The sequence below is a fragment of the Gopherus flavomarginatus genome, chromosome 3 (genome assembly GCF_025201925.1).
Source record: "Gopherus flavomarginatus isolate rGopFla2 chromosome 3, rGopFla2.mat.asm, whole genome shotgun sequence".
Lineage (NCBI taxonomy): Eukaryota > Metazoa > Chordata > Testudines > Testudinidae > Gopherus > Gopherus flavomarginatus.
The window spans coordinates 187,631,420-187,654,590 of NC_066619.1; the positions used below are offsets into that span (position 1 = coordinate 187,631,420).

At 40.0% G+C, this 23,171-nt stretch overlaps 1 protein-coding gene across 5 annotated transcripts in view; it reads left to right on the forward strand.

Annotated features, from left to right (window-relative positions):
* Window positions 1–3,653: 3,653 nt before the first annotated feature.
* Window positions 3,654–23,171, forward strand: part of JADE1 (jade family PHD finger 1) — a 66,257-nt gene continuing 46,739 nt past the window's right edge. For 4 of the 5 annotated variants that reach the window (XR_007773450.1, XM_050946319.1, XM_050946322.1 and 1 more), the window contains exons 1-2: window positions 3,654–3,782; window positions 16,041–16,118. Coding sequence is in view for 4 of the 5 variants with exons in the window: in XM_050946319.1 (XP_050802276.1) it covers window positions 16,067–16,118 (52 nt within the window). In the remaining variant the exon portion in view is untranslated. Of the gene's footprint in view, window positions 3,783–6,396; window positions 6,620–16,040; window positions 16,119–23,171 lie in introns of those variants that run through there. The other variant, XM_050946320.1, reaches the window with a different exon arrangement.

Consider the following 23,171-nt stretch of genomic DNA (forward strand, 5'->3'; position numbering starts at 1 on the left):
AAAAGGTTTTAGCAGATGCTGCTGCAGCATTACATCTCCCCTTAAAATTGTAACAGAGATATAGTGGAAAGCCATATTTCTTCCTCCTGGCCTTGTTTCAGCTCAGAAACAACAGTATGCGGTATGAATGAAGCAACTATATAAAATACTCTAAATTTGAATACTTTAGATGCAATTTTAATAAGTATTGAATACACTCGATGTGCACTTTGGGGCAGGGGCCATGTCTTCTTACTTGTTTGTATAGAGCCTAGCCAAATGGAGCCCCGATGCTAACTGTATTCTCTGGGTACTACTTGGATAAAAATAAATCATAGTAATGATACATTATTATTTCACAGAAGGAAGAGAGAGGCCTTGAGTGTTGTGGTGCCTGAGAAATTTTATTAAAACAAAATATTAAGTAATCTCCTGATTGGGGATATGTCCTATAAAAGAGAGAGGGTGAAATCCTGTTCCCATTGAAGTCAATGACAACATTCCTATTGACTTCAGTAGGAGTAGGATTTTACCAATAACCTGGAGAACTGCTCAAGAGTGGGGTAAAAGATAATAGAGGGTCTATTAGATCTGTCTCTTACTTTGTCACTTCTTAACTTTTCTTTGATAAGTAGATTTTGTAGCAGCGTAACTATTTTGGCTAGGGTGTGATTTTTTTTTAATTATTTTTTTTACCAAAAATAGTTATACTGGTACAACCCCAAGTGTGGCTTACACTGGCATAGCTTATTTACCTTCCTGTAGGAGAATAGTTGTACTGGGTTATAAAACACCTTTACACCGGTATAGTTGAAGTGGTACAGCTTGTGTATAGACAAGTCCTAAATCCATCACTGTAATGTGTTTTCCACACCACAAGTCATGCTTGTAACTTCTTAAAATTCTTTCTCTAATTTTTCAACATACTTCTTAAAGTGTGGACACTAGTACAGTCTCACCAATGCGATATATTTCTACTTACTATTCCCCTGTTTATATATCCAAGGATTGTGTTAATCCTTTTTGCCACAGCATCATACTGGGAGCTCATGTTCAGTTGGGTTTCTACAATGACTTCTAAGTTCTTTTCAGTCACTGCTTTCCAGGATATAGTCCATGATCCTGTAAGCACTGCCTACATTCTTTGTTCCTAGACATATGACCTTGTACAACACCAAGGTAAGTGCTAATGACTCCTAATATGCAAGTCAGAATTTAGACATTCATTGTTACATTTTTGTTTTACATAAAAAGGCAATGAACTAAGAAAGACGGGACAAAGCAACCAGAAATCCAAAGAGAATGAGGCAGGATGGTTCTAGTCTTCATCAACAGAAGGGAGAATACTTGCTCAGAGTTATCACAAAGTCAAATTTTCCACTCCTTTTTTGAAAGAGGTCAGGAAGATGGGAACTGGGGCTGAAAGTTATGATAGGATTAAATGATTTTAAAATAATGTTGTTATAGTTTGTCTATTGATTGATCAATCGTAGGGTTTTATACTACTGCCCATCACCATAGTATCTAAGCACCTTTCATATAATATAGATTGGCAGTAACAAAGTCCCTAGTGAACTTAATGAGTTCTTTCTTATTGGGTTATGAAAAGCTATGTTGTATGGTTTCTGTTTATGTGTTTGTTTTGGGGCAGAGAGAGTGGTTGATGTGGTAATGGCGGAAGAGTTTATCAAACAGGAAAGTACATTTCCTACAGGCAATCATCCTTGTGTGAGGGTGCCACATGAGTATTTTCAGGCACGGATCCTGGAAAACACTCAGGAGAGTAACTTTATGCATGCAGGTAGCCTAAATTATATCAATGGGATACTGGTGCAGTTATGACATTATTCTCCTGAGTAAATGTTGGCAGAATGGGGACCTAAGGCCCTGGGATAATAAAATTAGATAATAGATTTACAATGGTATGTGAATAAAGGTAAACAACACATGTAAATAAAAAGCTGGGGGAAGAGAGCCCCATTCTAGGCTCCCAAACCTGAAGACTGCTAATGCTGCTTTTCTGAGGAGGAAATAAATATACAAATAAAAAAATTATTTTTTGTTTTGTTTTCACAGTGAAAACATATTAACAAAAAGAAGATATTTTTGCAGTTCTGTTTTGTATATTTCAGAAAGTGTAACAGTGAGTCCAGTTCTGCAGGTGGATAGGTGGGTAGATGTATGATGTGCCTGGATAAATTGTTGATGAATAGCAATTCCTTTGCTGAACTAAGGTGTGACTTTCTGGCACACAGGGTAAAAGAACTGCCCTGGGGAGCTGCATTAATGTGTAATTATGTATTTACTGTCTTTGGAATTATTTTCCACAGACAGCTTTATTTCTATATTTGAGATTATAATACAGGGGTAGGCAAACTATGGCATGCGTGCCGAAGGCGGCACGTGAGCTGATTTTCAGTGGCACTCAGGCTCTGCATTTTAATTTAATTTTAAATGAAGCTTCTTAAACATTTTAAAAACCTTATTTACTTTACATACAACAATAGTTTAGTCATATATTATAGACTTATAGAAAGAGACCTTCTAAACACTAAAATGTAGTACTGGCATGCAAAACCTTAAATTAGAGTGAATAAATGAAGACTTGATACACCACTTCTGAAAGATTGCTGATCCCTGTTTTAATACCTGTTCTCTATATTATTATTCTTTCCTGGCTATACCCAGGAACTCTGTGTAAATGAAGAGATTCCACTGTTTTCGCAGGGAAAATGAATTATCGGACTGAGGAAAAGCATTTTATACTAAAAATTATTCTCAGTTCTGCATTTAAATGCTCTCTTTTCATAATGAAAACTTTGGCAAATAATTTGATACTGATTCATAATAAATTTCTTCTAAACTATATTTTAAAAGAACTAAATTTGAGCTTCATTTTGGCCTAATTTTCACCCTTCTCTCCCCGTCTCTTATGGCAAAGTTTGAGAAGCAGAAGGGTTAGAGTGGCAAACTGAGAATCAGAAGTCAGTTCTAATCCTTGCTGTGACTATTACTTATTGTATGAACTTGGGCAAGTTATTTAATCTCTGTGCCTCAGTTTCCCTTTAAAAAAACAGAGCCCTGGCCCTGGGGCTGGGATGGTGTGAGGCATTAATAAATTAACAGTTGTGAAATATTTTGAGATATTTGGAAAAAAGTGTTCATTAGTACATATGAAAAATAACAGTAGCAATACCTTGTGCAAACATGTATAAATAATTTCCAGATGCAAATCTTCTATTGTTTTTAATATATGTGACAGTAGGAGTGGAATACAGGGCTGCTCTCAAGCAGTGAGTAACAATTTTGAATGAGTAAGACTTCAAGCAACGGGTGAGTTCGTCTGGAAACGCCTCAGTGCAAAATATTCATCATCACAAGAGGGAGATACTTCAGTAAAATCCATTCAGAAATGAAGGCGCCTCCCTGCAATTGTAAATGGAGCCCGACTTCTCCAGTGAGGGCTGTGAAGAGTTAAATCAGACAGTTCCTAAGTGTTGTAGTCTCGCCTCTTCTCCACCCTGTTTTCCCCTTCTCTGTTCTCTCTCTCTCCTTCTAGTTTTGGCAGGGGATTAAAGTAGCTCCCCCCTGTGGCAGCAGTGACCCAGAAATGAGTTTGATTCACAGAGTCCTTCCTCCATAACAAGTAAAAACGTCAGTCTGTGTGTGTGTGTGTGTGTGTGTGAAGGGAGCCACAATCTGCTCCCACTCTCCAGTGCTTGTCTGAACTCATGAGGCAGCACAGACCCTTTCGCGCAGAGAAACTCCAACCTCACTGGCAACCATCGCGGCAGCAGCAGCAGGTAACTGTGTCCAGATTCTGACTCTCCTTCTCGCCGCCGCCGCAGAGTGAGCCGGGGGAGCAGCCAGCACAGCCATATTTGATGGGGTTTTGTTGCTTTGCTTTGGAGTTCTCCAGAAGCAGCTAGAGAGCAATTTAATGCCGAAGGTCGCTGCCTAGTGGAAATAATATAGTACGTCATTAATATGGCGCCAAAAGATTTGCTTCTTGATATGGAGCGAGGGGAGGCAGTTGAGTTGCAGCTTCACTATCCCACAAGCAACTTGTGCATTGCTGGGGAGAGGGGGGGGGAGCGGTGGGAGGAGGAAATAGATGATTATTTTGCAGCTTTGAGAAACGGTGTGATGGAGGGAGTGTTGCGCTAGCTGGTTTTCATTTTACTGCAGACTTTGCAATGGCAAATAAGGCTCTTGCAGCTTTCAAGGTGCACCAGCTAAATTAACACACTTCTGCACTTAGGTTTTTTATTTTGTATGTATTTGACTTTGCTGTAGGTTTGTTTTTTTTAAAATGAGAGTGGAAAGGGGAGTATCCTGAATTAATCAATGCTGCATCAGCCTGATCGAAAAGTAAAGAGCATTGTATCAACTTGGTAGACAGATGGCAATGGCAGAGCGCAGGTCCTTTTAGATATAGAACTATAGACGGGGAGGGGTGGCCATGGCCAGTATCTGTCACTGTGTCACCCACATGTCCAAAATATCCATTGCATCAATTCAAGGGCGGCGAGGGTGTTAGTTTGTGTGCAGGCAGCTTTGCAATTACATTCACCCAAATCGTGCTTGGATTTTACTTGCAGTTTTTAAAATATGCTTGAAAAGTATAAAAACCGTTGACCGGTGAAATTAGGCAGAAGTTTCCTTTTGGAGCAGGAGAGCGTTGGCCAATTAGTCGTGAACTTACTGCGCTTGTGATTGTAGGCACTAGTGGGCATTTATGGAGGAGGTGTAGGGATTTAGCATATTGCCACATCCATTTATTTTCAGCCGAGTCCGAGTGTACAGTAGCTCCTGGTGGAGAGCAAGTTGTAACAGCCTTGAGTGCACGTGTTGGGAGAGTGTGAGTGTATGGAGGGAAGGGGTGTGTGTGTCTGAGTAGGGAGGAGGTGGGGATGGTGGTTTGGCTGCTCGGGCTCTGCTGGGTGGCAGCAGATTCTCTTGGTGCCCAGCGCTGCCGCTGCTGAATGATGGTTGCGGGCAGGGGCTGGAATGCTGACCCGAGATTCAATCCCGTCGGAAAGGTCTCGTTTGCTGCAGCGATTCGACACCCCGCTAGCCTCCCCCGGCAGGAAGGAGGCGGGGTTTGCCTCATCGGGCTCCTCTGGGTCTGGAAGGGGGCTGGGGCCACTGCAAGCAGGTGCACGGCGGCAGTAAGAGCGGCCAAGAGGCTGCTGAACTTCTCCGTTCAATGCGATCCTTCCCAGTTCCACCACCCCACTCCCGGGGGGGGCTGGCGAGTTCGAATCCACGCGTCGTTCCACTACACAAGCAAACACGTGCGGGTGGTTGATATAAACTTCTGCAAGCCATTTTCGTTCATTCAGGGAGATTCACCCCACAATTACCCCGCGCAGTCGCATTCAGACAGGGGTGTCATTTGCGTTTAGTGGGGGTGGCACTTTAATAGCCCCGATCCTATTATGTGCACTGTAGAATTAATCATTGGGGTGGCACATTAATTTCCCCAGTAGTACGGTGATGGGGACAATTATGCATTACAATAAATAGTACAATTCATAATCATTAGTATAATCATAATAAATACAGTGAATTGCAATGGCTTTTGCCGATGAGGCTCTTAAATCTCCCAGATGATATTGGAATGCATATGTTGTTATAAGGATATACTAATGAAATCAAGAGGTGGTGCAAAATGTCTGTAAGGTTTTACAGGTGTAAGGGAAGACTTTGGCTCTTAATAGCTCTCCCTCTTCCTTCACCAAGGCCTTGACAAGGAAAATGGATGTAGGTTATGGTGTTTTCAAATAACCGCATCATTTCGATCTAACGGGCCATCCTTGGCGTCCCCAGAGTGCAGCGCAGGCGATTATTCCAGTTGTTGAAATTAGACAAAGCCGCCCTGCTGCTGCTCCTCGTATCCCTGGACTCCGTTCGTTGCATGCTCGGATTTTGCAGATTTTCAAGCTTTGGATCTTGATTTTTTCCCCTTCGGTATTCATTAGCAGTTTATGGTGCGGATTTTATTATTTTGGGGAGAGTGGTGGTAGGGGGAGGTGTGTATTTGTTTGCACCGCCTGGTGGCTGGTTTCCTATGACAAGAGGTGATACACAGTTTCCAGAACTGTCTGGCAGTGGGAGGAGAGACCGACAGAAAACGAGCTCAAGTCTCAGTGCTGCTGCGAGTCAATCCTAGTCTAAACTGTCCTCCACCTCCCGAGACATTGCAACATGGAGAGCGGGGGGTGGAGATGAGGGTTGCACGGCCGTAGCAATGATATGGATTTGGGAAACAGGGAGGTGAGCTGGAGGCATCAAGTTTGATTTGCAGCTGAGGCTGAGCGGATTGGTGCATCTGGTGGGAGGGGAGGAGCAGAGGGAGAGGGACAAGAGGAGGCGGGGGAGATCTGGTCAGTTTCATATGGAAACAAACAGGGGAGTTGCAGATGATATGGGATTTTTGCCTGCTGTACAGAAGGTGCTATCATCGCTAGAAGGGTTTAGTCCGGCGACAGCAGCGCTGCTGGGCGGAGGGTGGGTTGTAATACTTTCTTCCCGGCTTTTCCACCTCCCTTCCCGGTCTTTGTTTGTGTCTGATGCCTCCGTCCGGACCTCACAGTACGAACAGCCTCCACGGCGGCGCTGCGAGCCCACGGCACCGGTATTGGCTGGCGATAAATGAGCTCTGTGTTGTGTGGATCGGGAAAGCTGGGTGGGTTTAGGAGGCGTGACTCTGCCTCGTAGCAGCTGCCGCCCCAGCATGCTAGGAGCTCTGGGTGGGAACGTATATTTGAACCAGAAGGCGCTGACAAAAATAAAGGGTGGTGTTTTAAGAAGACATGCAGCAGAATTGCTTCATTATCAGAAAAGCAGACTTTAAACATGGCCTTAAAATGAGCCTCCCAAACAAGGAAGCCTTCCTGTAACCAAGGCAGTTCTAGATTTGTAGTCCACTATCCCAGCTGTGAATATTTGTTTTGATCACATATGCAAATTATTAACGTTACTAAATGATTTTTTGACAATTATTTAACTTTCAAGAGCTCTGTTCTTGGGAACTAAGGTGTCAGTTTAGGAGGTTTTAAAACAAATTGATAAACCAGTAATAACTCACCAGAGCAGATGGTATCCACCCAAGAGTTCTGAAGAAATTTGAATATGAAGTTGCAGAACTATTAACTGTGGGATGTAACCTATTGCTTAAATCAGCCTCTGCATTTTTGATTTTTTTTTTTAAAGATTCCAGAAGTGATCCTGGCAATTACAGTCCTGTAAGCCTAACTTCCGTACCAGGCAAATTGGTTGAATTTATAGTAAAGAGTAGAATTGTGAGACACATCGATGAACACAGTATATTGGTTAGGAGTCAACACAGCTTTTGTAAATGATGAGGCATGATTTCTCATCTGTTAGATATTTTTGAGGATATGAATAAGCATTATGTGGACAGGGGTGAGCCAGTTGATGTACCTGGACTTTTAGAAATACTGACAAGGTCACACACCATTACGCCAAAGGTTCTTATGCAAACTAAGTAGTCATGGGATAAGAGGGAAGGTCTTCTCATGGATCAGTATCTGGTTTAAAAACTAGGAAACAAAAAAGGGTGGGAATATTAATAGTCAGTTTTCACAATAGAGAGAGGTAAATAGTGGGGTCCCTCAAAGGTTTGTATTTGGACCTGTGCTGTCCAACATATTCATTAATGAATTGGAAAAAGGGGGATGAATAGCGAGGTGTCAAAATTTGCAGATGGTACAAAATTACTCAAGATAGTGAAGTTCAAAGCTAACTGCAAAGAGTTGCAAAGGGATTTCACTAAACTGGGTGACTGGGCAATAAAATGGTAGATTTATATGTAGCTCTGTGTAGCTTGAATGCTTGTATCTCTCACCAGCAGAAGGTCCAATAAAAGATTTTACCTACCCACCTTATCTCTTGTAAAATTGCAGATGAAATTCACTGTTGATAAATGCAAAGTAATGGACACTGGAAAAAATAATTCAGATGAGAGATACAAAATGATTGGGTGGTAACACTCAGGATCTTGGAGTCATGGATAGCGTTCCGAAAACATCCAATCAGTGTGCAGCAGCTGCCAAAACCACACAAAAATGTTAGGATTCATTAGGAAAGGGATAGATAATAAAACAGAAAACATAGTAATGCCACTGTATAAATCCATGGTACACTCACACATTGAATACTGTGTGATGTTCTGGTCACCCCTTCTCAAAAGAGATTTATTGGAAATGGTAAAGATACATAGAAGAGCAACAAAAATGGTTAGAGGGATTGAAACAGCTTCCATACAAGGAGACGTGAATAAGGGCTGAGACTGTTCATCTTAGAAAAGAGATGACTGAGGGGGGAATATGAATGATGTGGGGAAAGTGTTGTTTACCCCTTCACGTAACACACAAACCAGGCTAAATAGGTAAACCTGACATAAATAGGCTGCAAGTTTAAAACAAACATAAGAAAGTACTTCACACAATGCACTATCAACCTGTGGAACTCATTGCCGGGTGATGGCGTAAAGGCCAAAACTGTAATGAGGTTCAAAAAGGATTTAAGTAAGTTCATGGAGGATAGGCCCATCAATGCTTATTAGCCAAGATGGTCAGGGATGCAGTTCCATGCTCTGAGTGTTCCTGATTCTCCGACTGCCAGAAGCTCGGCCTGGACGACAGAATGGATTAATTGATAATTGCCCAGTTTTGTTCATTCTCTCTGAAGCCTCTGGCATTGGCCACTCTCAGAAGACAGTATACTGGACCATTGGTCTGACCTCGTATGACCTTTCTTATGGAAATTAACATACCTATGATTAATTTTCTGCTGCAGGCCCTTTCCTTTTAAGTAATGATTTTTATTCTAATAAAATGAATCTGATGCCAGCAAGCAGAGACTATGGTGGATTTTCAGACCTATCACTCATCAAATAATAATGGGCCATGCCTTGACACACATGACTAGTTTATGTAGCTACATGAAAGTTTTAAACATAGATATCTGCCCTTTGGATCGTTGTTACATTAGAAGTTATGGTAATCGAACAGCAACTTACCAATAGTTGTTTTCCTTTTATTTTCAAGTTTAACTTTTATTTTAAATAATAGATGATTAGTATCACACCCATTCCCAAAGAAAGAGATTTAACTGTGATTTGGGTTCAACTCTTTTGCAAGTAATCATTCTCTTTTAAATAAACATGCTTGCAAGCCCTAAGACCTTAATAAATATTACACTAAGATGTGTGTGGTATGATTCTGTTTCTAGAGATTCTCACACTCAGTGGAATATTCTGTTCAGATGGTAAGGGGTGCATTTTGTGCATTTTAGTGACAGGATTCTCCCTTCAGAGGCAGATTTCTCCCCACTGCCTTTTTTAAGCTATGGTTCACACGTACGTTTACAATGAAATAATAAAAAACACTTTCCCTCATAGCTGCAGATTTCCCTTTTAGCTTCTCCTGTTTCATTTCTAGATCACAGAAATATTATATTAAAAAAATCATCTGCCCAATACTTTTTCCATATGCTCAGTGCTACCTCGTAACACTGCTGCTACCTGCTAGAATTGGCCCAGTTGACAGCTCACTCTAGATTGAAGCAGTCAATAACTCTAATGAATGAGGAGTGGGTTAAATTAATAGGTAGGGTCCAATTTCTCATTCCTCTATACCCTGAGTAGTCATTTACACCAGTGCAAAGGCAATGTAAAATGCTACCAAAACCAGAATGGTAGCATATTGCACTTACTTTGCAGTGTAAATGAGTACACAAGTGGTAAGGCAATGATAATTGACCTGATAGAGCCAAATTCTGCTTTAATTTATCCAGGTGTAGATTTTGAATAGCTCTACTGAAGTCAATGGAAATACTCCAGATTCAGATGGGAAACATATTTGGCCCACATATTTCTCATGCAAGTTTGTGAGGGCTTGTTCTCCACATATCATGTCTCTGTGGCCTTTGTATTGCAGAAATGCCCAATATCCCTTTAAAGACAGAATGCAGGCTCAAGTTATATTTCTTGTGTGCATGAAAAAGTGGGATAGCGGAGTATTTTAAACTTGTTCAAGATGAGTTCTAATGTATCAGCATGGATTTTATTGGGATATTAGTTTTGATTTGGGTTTATACCTCTTTTCACATATCTGTCTGTAATATATAAAGCACAATGTTTTCTGGGTGGTATCTGTTGGTGAAGGGAATTAGAAAAGCTGTTTAAGGGATATAGTAATTGGAGACTAATGTCTTCATCCACCATTCGGTTGATTAAGACTAGATTATTCTTTGCTTCCCATTTGTACAAAAGTCTTTGAAGTGATCTCTTGTGTGCTGATGATAATTAGGTCTTAGTGTAATCAGTATCATTGCAATTAGTCTGTTACTTTCAAGAAAAGCTAATTTTTGAGTCTGTGTTCAGGGTGTACATCTGTCATAATTCTGCTTTCTTTCCTTACTATCTCTGCAGCTGTTCACTGTAGTTTATTATAGTGACACACATTAACGCTGTTATAGTTAATGGTCTGTCAGAGTTTGACTTATAAACTGTGTTTACGCAGAGGTTCATAAAATCATTAAAAAATTCTCTGATGGGAAATATGATATATAAAAGCTTTGACCTGAGGATGCACATTTAATTTTTGTATAATTATTATAAAAATCTTTCTGTTTAGTCATTAAAATAATAGCAGTTTGCCACTTTTAAATGACACCTTTTCTCCAACCTACTTAGAAAGAACTTCATCACTTAGAAGGAACTTCAGGTCAGATTCAACAACCAAAAAAGAAAAAATTCATAGAGTTTTGTTACCAGGCAATTGAAGCATGAAAAATTCTATTTAGAGTGGGTGTACATTTTGTGCCATTGTTTACATGACATTGTTTGGGCTTTTGTTCTGAGGAAACTAGATTGCCTACTTGAAAAAAAAATGGGGGTCAGATTTTGCCCTCAGTTCTATGTCTGTGCAATCCTACTGATTTCTGTGTGGATGAACAAGTGTAATAAGAAATAATGTGATATCGGCCTTTAGTTTAATTTTTATGTCCCTTCTTTCCTTTAATAAATTAGCCTCTTACAGCACTAAGAAAAGCAAAGCCCAGAACAAAGGATTTGCGATACTGTATCTCACTGTAGGTTCAGATCCAGTATTTTGCCTCTGGCAATGGATCACTCTGAGGCAGGCCAGAAATTCCATGTCTTTACTGCACCTCGCCAGTTGTGTACTGGGGATGGATATTATTACCGGACATCTGCAAAGATTTGGAAGTATGAGATAATTCTGAAGTAGGACGTTGTATATTTGATTACCAATTAGTCATTTATTTGCATCATATTTTACAAATATTTTTGTTATATAGGGATTGTCACTGTGTCATGTACACTAATGGCTCAGACAGAAGTCGCCTCCCAGACTGTTAAATATTATTCATTTTAAAATGGTCTGAATAGTATTCAGCACTTGCCCAGTGCTTTACATCTTCAAAGCAGTGTACATAACTAGTGAATTAAAGTTTGTAGAGCCAGTGCAGTGAAAGAGGAAGAACAGAGCAAGTTTAGTAGTCCAGTGATGTGACAGGTGGTGGTATGTCTTGGTAGGGAATAATGCCTCTTGGGCTCTGAGGAAGAGCAAAGAGCAGCAGCACTTGTTGCACCCTGTGCAAGTATAGTGTCTGCCATCCAGCTCCCAGTGCTGCCCTGATGTGGATAGTCAGTTTGTACGTGGCGGGGAGTCATAGGGTCATGACCTCCACCCCATCCAGACATGCCCTCACTGCTGTGTGCAGCACTTAGAGCAACACTGTTTGGCTCAACACCCGTTGTGATCCAGGAGCACAAGCAGCAGGGTCATGACTGCCTCCAGTAAAACTGTGCTTTTAGGGCTCCCCAATCTCCACTTCCTTCTACACCATACTTGTGAACGGGCAGCTCTAATAAAGCCATTAGTAGACAGATATTGGCATACTATATATTGGTAGGTCTCACTACCAGGGAAGATGGTTGCTCTTTAATATTAAAAGTATGTCACTGGAAATTAAGCCACAACCTACATTGTTAAAAGAATGCTAAAGGTTTGACTTAAACATACAAAAGTTAGGACAGTTCTGAAGTTCTAGACTCACATATGAATCAATCTTTTATGGTTATTTATCATGCATGATGTGTAACAATATTCTAAGATTTATACAGTATCAGATCACAAAAAATAAGGACAAAGTGTGAACTATAATCTGAATTACTTTGTTTTGGAGGTTTAATAAATGAGATTTCTGTGTTACTGTAAAGGTAAACTGCACCAATAATTTAAATATAATATTCAACTATTCTGAGTCAAATTCTATTCTTATTAACACCAGTCTAAATCTGTAGTAACTTTATTATCCCTGGAATTCCTGCTATTTACACTTGCATAACTGAGGACAAATTTGTCTGACAGGGAACATATATTGTAGAGTGATTACTGACTTTATTCCATTACTGCCAAGTAGATTTTTGCTTTGGTTTTTCAATAGCTGGGATCGTGCTGGGGTTGAATACTTTGTGGCCAAATGCTCATTCATAGATAGGCAAGAACTTGGGAAAAGCAGGAGTAGAATGGTTGTAAGACTGAAATTATATTTGCTACCTTATACAAAGTTCTTGGTTAGTCTCCGTGCTCTTGGCCAGAGGTTGTCTAGTTTATTTCAGTCCAAGCTGGACAGAAATATTATTCTCATTTCTTGTCTGAAAGAAATCTAAATAGTAGTTGTACTATGAGTGCTTGGAATCAGTTCTGATTGGCACCTGAGCATCACAATATACATAAAATGGTATTTGCAATTTCTGTGTATATAATAATTGTGGACCAAATGCGAAAACGTCAGAGATGAGCCAACGGGGGATGTCTGGGGCTATAAGTATGCAGCTTAGATATTTGTATTTTATTTTTTCACTGTTTCTCTCAGTGCCCTCTTTACTTGAATCATAGGAAATATGTTCACTGTAAGAAAATATTACATTGGTATTGTTAATATTTCTTTAAATTGCAGGTAGAGTTTGTAAAAGCAGTAAAGAATCCTGTGGCACCTTATAGACTAACAGATGTTTTGGAGCATGAGCTTTCGTGCATGCATCTGACGAAGTGGGTATTCACCCATGAAAGCTCGTGCTCCAAAACATCTGTTAGTCTATAAGGTGCCACAGGATTCTTTGCTGCTTTTACAGATCCAGACTAATACGGCTACCCCTCTGATACTTGACAGGTAGAGTTTGTGGCTTGGGAGGAGGTGTAAATTGGGGCACAGGTGTATTTCATCCTCTTGAGTAGGCTTAATCCTGAAGCTCATAGATCTGGGGTATGTTTCCTAAGAAGTTTTTGGGGATTTGAATCTGAATTTTGCAAATGAACCTTCTTTATAATGAATCATACCAAATCCTGGATCTGAAACCTTTGAACTTAATCCAAATCTATATCCAGACTTGGTAGCTACTGCCTGACTCGTGTATTTTGAGCTTGATATTTGTATTGGTCTATTAAATGTATAAAGTTCTAGTTTATTCTAAAATTGTTGATTTAGGAAGAGTTTAATAATATAATTGTGGGAGATTGTGTAACTGATTATTATTCTTTCACCTCTGAAATTACATGGGGGAAGATAGAATAATAATCAATTACACATTATCCTCTGAATATATGTTGCCCTCTGAAATAGTTATGAAAAGTCACGATGAAATTAGCTATTTGGTTTCATATTAACTTTTAGTGGACAAACATTTGCAACATAAATCCACCATGTATCTCAAAGACAGCCATATTCACTCTTATTTCTGATATGGTAAGTCACTTTGGGTTAGATAAATCAATCTTATTGATTTTACATAGTGCCACAAAGGAGGAAAATACTCCAGTGCATCAACCCTTATTATTGTACCAGGTTTCATGGATAAGTAAAAGATAATTGTGGCTTTCATTACTCAAGATCTTTCAGTGATGATAAAATGGGAGTTAATTAAGCAAAAAAACCCATACGCCTTTCTGTATATGAATCATTTTGTTTGAGAAGGTATTTGTATGATTTTATTGGGACTATCAGCAGGTTTTGGTCAAGACTTCCCTCTTTTCAAGTGGGAACTGTTCTTACAAAAGTTGAAAGTACTAGCAGCAGTTTTACTGCAATGAGACATATTTGTCTCTCTCAACCTGGTTATGTATTGAAGCTGTTTCTTCCACTGGCCCCTATAGCATGGAGCTGTTTTGCTGAAAGGTTCTTAGGAAATCCCAATTTATATGAGAATACCAGGTTTAGATTTTTTGCACCAAGTAAGAATCAGAAACCTTAGGCAGCTAATTTCTGAATCTGCCCCTGGGAAGTGTGCATTGGCATTTTGCTGCTAATGCATCACCCAGTTCTCATTGTCACTGCAGTTGATACATGGCAAATGAAGACTCTTGGAATTTGATGTACACCCTAAAGTACTTGTCACTTTAACTTATGGTGAACATGCTTTGTTACACTTGTCATGTCATGTTGTTTCTGCTTTTTCACTTCAATTTTTATGGGCTTTTACATGTCGATGTTCACCAGCTATTGAAGACTTTAAAGAAAATTAAATTTAGAATTATTCCACATCATAAAGCATTAGAACATATCACCTGTGCTTGGGGTGTTGATGTTAGAGGTGAAAGGTTGTGTATCTTAAGTCAGTGGGTTCAGGGCAGCTCAGCTTGATAGTTACTGAAAGTCATTGCTATCCAACAGCTTCCTAGCAGCCTCTTTATAACGAGTTGAGGGGTCTGTCTAGCACCTACAGAACAGGCATGCTGCATCAAAGAAGCCAGCATAACATTTGGCATTAGGCCAGAGAGGGTAATATAAAAGCATGCTTGGGAGGAGGGAACTGTTCTGTCATCACAGAGATGGTTTCTTCTAGAGCAGTGGTTCTCAAAATTCTTTTTCGTGGACCACTTGAAAATGGCAGAGTGTCTCGGCGGAACACTTAATGATCTTCCCAAATGTTGTTTGTACCATTAGCTAACTATTATAAAGCGCTTTGGCTGATCTCTGCCTCTCTCCCCTGCTGTGGAAGCCCCTGAGCTGGGGCTGGGAAGAAGGGGAATCTCTCCCTCTCTCCCCCACTGCAGCAGCCCCTGAACTGGGGCTGGGAAGGAGGAGGGAGGTTTCTCCCCCACCGCAGCAGCCACAGAGCTGAGGCTGGGAAGGAGGGCTATCTCTCCCCTACAGCCGCAGTCCTGGAGCTGGGGAAAGTCACTTTTTTCTCTGGCCGCCATAGTCCTGCACGTCTCAAATTCTCCCCACCCCCTCTTCTCACCCCACTGTCCCCTCCCACCTACTCCCTATTTCCCCCAAGGCTACCACCTCACCTTACATGTGCATCATCTCCAGGGGCCAGACAGCTAACTAGTGGAGCCACGCCTGAGCCCCCACTAATTAGGTGGGTGGCCCTTCATTCTTTCATGTGCTGCTGCCCAGGCGCATACCTTAGAGGGAACTATCCATGGACCACCAGAATGGAGCTTGGGTCCGCGGACCATAGTTTGAGAATCTCTCTTCTAGAGCATAGTTGATGGACATTAGCTGGTTAGAGAGGGGAAGCCTGCATTGCTGCTCCCAGCTCCCTGCTTCTCCAGTGCTGTTAGGCTGGCATCTTCCACCAGGACTAAAATTGCTCTAAAAATGTATCAGCCAATTTACATATTTACAGAGGCAATACTACTGTATTTTTATTGCTAATCTAGAGCCACAATGGAGTGGAGGAAAATCTAACCAGTGTGAGTACTTTTATTGTAGATCTTCACCTACTGTAGACTTCTGAAAACACAAAAAATATGCTTTTGCTTCTTGAGATGAATGTGACCACAGCACTATCACATCTCCTTAAACCACATTTTCACCTGCCCATATGATATATGTCTAATTACTCATCATTTGGATGTTTACTATTTATATTTTAAATGCTATTTAAAGCTGTTTGTTTTCATTTGTGTGCTGTAAATCCTGGAATGCCATCTGAAACACAACTTGCTGGTTGTGTGTTATCTTGGGTTAAGTGCTGTCTCATTGCTTTACAGGCCACCAGCTGTTTCCCGTGGAGATCATGAAACGAAGTCGGCTTCCTAGCAGCAGTGAGGATTCTGATGACAATGGCAGTAAGTGCTCCTTTGTTGTGCTTGGAGAGCACTAGCTTATGAGTTTGTTGAAACCATATTTCAATGTAATATTTTACATAATGGAGGTATTTTGCATAGCAGCTGGGTCACAGAAAGTTGGAGGAGAACACAAATATTAGGAAACTGTTCTAAAATAAAATATTTTCAGAATAGATGAGCTGTATATAACAGGATGCCCCAAGACTTGCTGCTCATTATAGAGTGTTTGATAATGAGGTGAAACAAAGAATTTTTTAAAGGTCATTTGTGGTGCTAGCAATACAGCTTATCATTACAAGAACAGAATTAGCGCATCATCAGTTATTGACATTGTTGACTTGCTTAACTTTTAATAGAGGGACAGAAGTTTGCTCTAAAGTTGTAATTTTTTTTGATGTTTTCATACTCTCCTTGTATAAAATTCTTCTGCCTCAGACTTTTATAAGAAGAATTATTTGTGACAATCTTTTTAAAATGAATTATAGAGGTTTTCTATGTTTATTTTGGTGTTATTAACATTAGTGGATGACATACATTCAGGAAAAAAAGAGTTTGATTTGTTCAGTAGTATGGATGTCTCTTGGCATAATTAATATGAGCTACTTAAAATATCTCACTTGTTCAGATAATGGAGAATTGGTATTATTTCATTTTAAAAGAAATTGTGACATAGTGGTGGAGTGGGAATTGTGCTAAGATACTTGTTTGGGCAAGTCAAACAAGTTACTTGTATTCTCCAGTTCTGTAATTTATATGGTTGTCAAAGGCATTATCTTGGTTCTAATCTGGTCTACATGGGTACATGTCATCTGGGACAAAGGGCGTTATATATGTGCAAAGTGTTATTAGGCCAGATCCTGAGGTCTTTAATTAAAGCTTAAACCAAAACCCAACAGAAAGTTATTGGGAGCCTTTCCACTGACTTCAGTGGACTTTGAATCAGGCTTTTGGGCCCTGATCCTGCAGCAGGAGCTGTGTAGGTGGACTCCTGCACCCATGTGGAATCTCACTGACAATAGTGGGGATCTGCCTATGTAGACCTAGTATCAGGACCTACAACTTAACCCTTACATAGGCAAACTGCTATGGAAATCAGTGTGTGAAAAAAGGAGTGGAGAAGGTGAAAAAAGAAAAACTAACTTTACGAGGAGTTTGCCTGATTAAGGAGTAGATAAAAAAAACAGTAAGGACTTTTGGGATTTTTCCCCTTAATAAAGCTGGGAGAACCTCATGGAGTTGGAGATTTTGAAAAATCTATTAAGCTTTTTTTGGATTCGGGAACAAAATGTTTTGATATTATGTTAAATCAATTTAAATCCTTCCAAAGAAGATTAGATGAAAAAGAAGGAAGCATGTCTTTCTATAGAGAATAGAGAGTAACCCTCAAAATTCTATCTACAGTGTATTTTCATTAGAATTTTTCTTCTCCCTCCGTCCATCCCTGAATTCCCTTTTTTACAGTCTCCTTGTATTTCACTTTGATCATTTTTGTGCCATTTTCACCTTACATCTTAATCTAGTTTTTACTCTGACCCCTTTCTGCTCTTTGTATCATGGACTTTTTAAAGTAGAACCGGAACTAGATAATCTTTGAGTTGAAGTTTCAAACTGTGACAGTTGACTGGGTTTGAAATTCAATAGAACAAGTTCACTCATCTGTTGTTGTTATTTATCTAACTATATCACTGCTTTATATATTGGAATATCTATCTCTTCAAAAGTGAAGTTGTGTTTTTCTAATAATTATATTCATTTTTCAAAAAATGAGTCTGATACATGCTAGTCACAGGTCTAAGACAGCTAGCTAGGATAAAAAATACCTGTATTTTTATGCTCACTGTGATTTAAAGGAAAAAAGTAGTAACGTACTATTTATTATGCAGTGTTAACTAACAAATTGATAAAGTATAACTTAGTAATAGATCTTGTCAAATAGTTCAAAATGTATTTGTTAAAATTTTTTATTAATACGTGTCAGATTTTATTAATATTTTCTCCAAATATTATTTCAAGTATATACCACTTCCTTCTTCTCTCTTGCTTTTGTTGCAGTTTCTTTGCAGGCTTCACTTGGCTTCACTCGAGCTTTTCTTTACTATTGTCTAAAATTACTTTGTAGTTTGAGACACAAATCCAACATAGGCATTATGCTAATCTGTAGACCTCAAATCAAGAATTTCCCATAAAATCTGAGATGATGTGTGACATAATGATAAAATCTCTGGCTTGTCATCCTAAGAGGCTTCAGCATCCATGAGGACATCCCCTCTGATGTAGTGGCCCCAAACCAGCTCATTGCACCTTCTACATTTGTTTTGTCTTAGGTAATCTCTGTATGTGTATACACACACAGCTCTTCACAGCTGGGCTTCATTTTCTGACTGTCTGTAAGAAACATCATTTTATTCTGGACATATACCCATCTCCTAAGCGAAGTCAGGATCTTCCTGGTTTCCAGGCAAGAAGCGACCATAATGGTCCAACTCTGGAAGTTCATAGACCTAGTTAATTTCCAAAACATTCTTGCAAGTAGCTCGACCCACCAGAAAGCCATGGAATAGAGAGAGGATCCTAGTGAGTTACTGGGACCACATACTAAGCACAATGATTGACATTCTGGCACTGATGCACCCATTCTTTCACCATTGGCTACTCTCTTAATTAATATAATCGTTACAAGCAGTAGTAAATGTTTGAAAAATCATAGTTTTAGGTCTTGTTCTCCAAGTTGTAAATTTGTCAGTGAGTGAGATAAGAGATCTTACTCTCTCTGCTTCACCTTCTCCTCAGGCTTTGACCTCATTGGTCAAATTATTAATGTCTATTGTTGTTATCTTAATGTCCAGAGTCAGACACACAATTATTTTATCAGCAATCTCTTTGATCTGCTTCGCTAGTAGTACTTGCGAAAAGCATTTATTCTGCAGTTTAGCTAGAGCCTTCCTGTGTGATAAAGTGCTAGGTAGGGAATTGTCTGATTTTTGGCCTCTACATTTTTGTTGAAAGATTTCAAGCTTTTTACAAATCATTTTTCTCCTCAAAGACTCCAGAAGCACAAGACAATTAAATCTATTCTAAGCACTTCAAACAGCTGTCTTCTAATTGAAAAATTAAAATTTTAATCAACACTTAGTTGGAATCCTCTTGCCTAACATCTGCTGCTCATCAGAGTCACTAGTGCCTCTTGACCTCCAGTGAGCTTCATGCACTCATGCCACATTGCATGGTGCAGTACTACAGCTTTAGAGTTTGCCATTGCTGTCACTGAACTAATTGGCAAAATTCCCATCCGATTAATGGATAGGATCGGGCCCCCAACTGTTAGACTATTCAACCTTTGGTTGTGGGATTTTCAAGAGACAACACAATGGGAAAGCGTGGCCAGGCATCTTGGCTTCAGTTTGAGCCCGAGTGTTTATAATTTGGGGCTAACTTGTCCACTGATGACCCTTTAGTGCTGACCCTAATTTGTCCACTAATGCCCATGCTAATAGCTTTTACCTTTAAAGGGAATAGGTGCTTTATTTTCCTGAGTGCAGAAGCCTACATATTCACAAGGCAATAATAATAATTAATGAAAAACAAGCATTTGCCACTCATTCAGACTTAAATGTGAAGGTAGCGTTTGTGTTTTAATATTTTTTATATTTTAAAAATCAACAGACTATGGTGTAATTATTTGCGTTTAACTTAATACATAAAAGCAAGGCGATGAGTTCAGATTTTGTATAAACGCATTCTCAGAGAATGGGAAACATAATACCAGATACGGTTTGAGTGATAGGGAAACTATAACCCTATGACTAGGGCCCTGCCAAATCCACAGCCATTTCAAATCTGGTCTTTTGTGTGCTTTTACCCTATACTATACAGATTTCATGGGGGAGACCAGTGTTTCTCAAATTGGGCATCCTGACCCAAAAGGGAATTGTAGGAGGGCCGCAAGGTTATTTTAGGGGGTTAAGGTATTGCCCTGCGCTGCCTTCAGAGCTGGGTGGCTGGGAAGCAGCGGTTGTTGGCTAGGCACCCTGCTCTAAGGCGGTGTCCCGCCAGCAGCAGTGTAGAAATAAGGGTGGCAATGCTATACTACGCCATCCTTACTTCTGTGCTGCCGCCTTCACAGCTGGGTGGCTGGAGAGTGCAGCAATGCAGAAGTAAGAGTAGCACGCGATCCTGCTGCCCTTTAGCTACCCAGCACCGCCGCCAACAACATCAGCAGCACAGAAGTAAGGGTAGCAGTACTGCAACCCTCCCCCTACAATAACTTTTCAACCCCCTCACAACTCCTTTTTGGGTAAGGACCCCTACAATTACAACACTGTGAAATTTCAGATTTAAATAGCTGAAATAATGAAATTTACAATTTTAAAAATCCTATGTCCATGAAATTGACCAAAATGGACCATGAATTTGGCAGGGCCCTACCTATATAAAAGGTCTGGATGCAAATACAACCTGAGACACATTTCCACAAATCCAAGTCCCCTTTCTCATGCTTTTTCTTCTGGAGGATTTGCTAATCCATCAACCTCATCTCAGCTGGCACATTACAATAATAATAATTGTAGTGGCATATTATGATCTGATAATCCTTGCTGTGAAAAAACACACATCATCAAAACATAAAAAGCAATAGCCTCCCCTCTCTAATCAATGTTTATGTTGCACAAAAATAAAATGTCATCAATAACTGTCCAATTACTGCTCTTGAACTGTATGATCCCTATGGTGTCTTTACAGCAATTTCACACAATTACACTATGTGCGGTGCTAAAATGGTGAACATACACTATCCACAGTAAGTTAACGCAGGTCCCCTCCTGTTCTTTCCCTTCTCAGCAGTATACATCTGAATATTTTATTATCTTTGACAATGCACACGTGACTTAGCATATGCACATATCTCATTTTGTGCCACTCCTCTAAAAGGAGGGACATTTCATACTCACAGGGCCCACGTTAGTTCTTTCCTATTGTAATGTAATTCCACTGCAGTAATTTCTGACACTTTATTTGCAATGTTGTTATAGACATGCTGGTTGCAGGATATGAGGAGACAAGGTAGGTGAGGTAACACATCTTATTGGACCAACCTCTGTGAAGCTCAAAAGCTTGTCCCTTCCACCAAAATAAGTTGGTCCAATGAAAGCTACTACCTTACCTACCTTGTGTTTCTGAAGTTTTATTGTTAATTTAATTGCAGATTTTCAGTGTCTATTTGAGTACCGTCTGTATTTGCATCCATATCGCTATGTGATCTTGTCAGATCTTACAACCTAAACAAAATTGGGTATGCTCAGTATTTGAATAGGAGTCTTGTAAGGAAAACTCACATTGATGATTAAGGATACAATTATGTCACGGCAGTTACCATTGCCATGAAACCATGAATGTTGCCATTTATATGGACCCTGTTGCCACGCATTAACAGTCTGTTTGCTTGGATCAGTTGTGGTGCATTAACAATTCATTTAATTTGTTCTAGTCCTGTTTCAAAGAGGAATATTAGACCAAAGTGAACTAACCGGCATTGTCCACACGGTTGCCGTGACCACCATGTGAATTATCTATTTTTTGCCATGATTGTGCCATGAATTTTATTTATTTTTACCATGACAAAGTTGTATCCATAGTGATGGCTGATCCATTATATGGTGCTTGTCCTTCTCAATAGTACTGAGCTGATGTCCAAGCACACTACGTAAAGGCAGTATGCTCTTGAAGGTGCAGTCTTTCAGATTACTGTTTATTATGTTACAGTGCCCAAAAACATATTAGGCACTTCTAAGAAGGCATGTTCCCTGCCCTATACATCTTCAGATAAGATGTGAAACTCTGTGGAAGATGTACATATTGAAGCTGTTAATGGTGAGCACTCTACAATACACACCAGCGGTCCCCAACGTGGTGCCTGTGGGTGCCATGGCACCCGCGGGGGCATCTAAATGTGCCCATGTCCTGGCTGGCGGTCGAGCATCCACCAAAATGCTGCTGAATTTCGGTGGCATTTCGGCAGCGACGCCTCTCGATGACGCCGCTTGCCACCGACAAGTGACGTAATTGAGAGGTGTCGCCGCCGAAATTCGGCAGCATTTCGGCGGATGCTCAGCCGCCGCCACGGTCCTTTGTCTGCCGCCCACCACACAAAAAGGTTGGGGACCACTGATATACACTATCTAACGTGGAAGCAAAATCAGAGGCACATTCAGCACATGTTGTCATTGCAGAAACACAGGCCATTAAAGCTGCAAGGTAGAAACAGAAAAGATTCAAAGGATTTCGAGCTAATACCTAATTAACATCAGACCTGGGATCTCAATGAGACGTTCTTTTGATTGGAGACGGAAGCTGAAATGCAATGTAATCAGAATTGCACTCTAATATCAAAGTCCTGATCGTCCCTATAGGTAACCAGGACATAGAAGAATCCAAGGTAAACAATACTGATTTACTTAATATAGGTTCTGATGAGGAGTCAATGTGTATCCTAACTTCCCTATGAAGAATCCATCTGAAGAATGTGGCTACTACTAATGGATATTTGGTCATTGTAATAAATTATCTGGAAAGGAACCGAAACAAATATGTTGTCAGATGACAAAAGGGGATTTTGTTTGAGATGCAGAGAATCCTTTCCCCCTATATGGGGGGCCTATTACTTAGGCAAAGTGAAGAGATTTCCAACTCTAAAGGTGTGCTTACAACCATTTTATACCTAACCAAACTGTTTGGATACAATGTCCAAAATTGACCCATAATTACAGGTATCTTAATTTCTGAGAGCACAATCGGAGACATCCAAGGCCTGATTTTAAGCACTACGCACAACTTCCATTGACATCCCATGATCATCACCTCAAAAATGAGGTCTTTTTAGTTTAGTGTTTAAATATGGATTTAGATGTTTGATTTTAGGCTCTCACAGTTGAAAGTTTTGGCTTAGGTGACTTGCAGTACAGAAGATGATCTATGTTTTCTGGAACAATAAAGTCTGCAAAATAGCTTCTGGAGAGAACTAAGTCAAATGGTGATGAAAGATGAGAAAAATGAGGC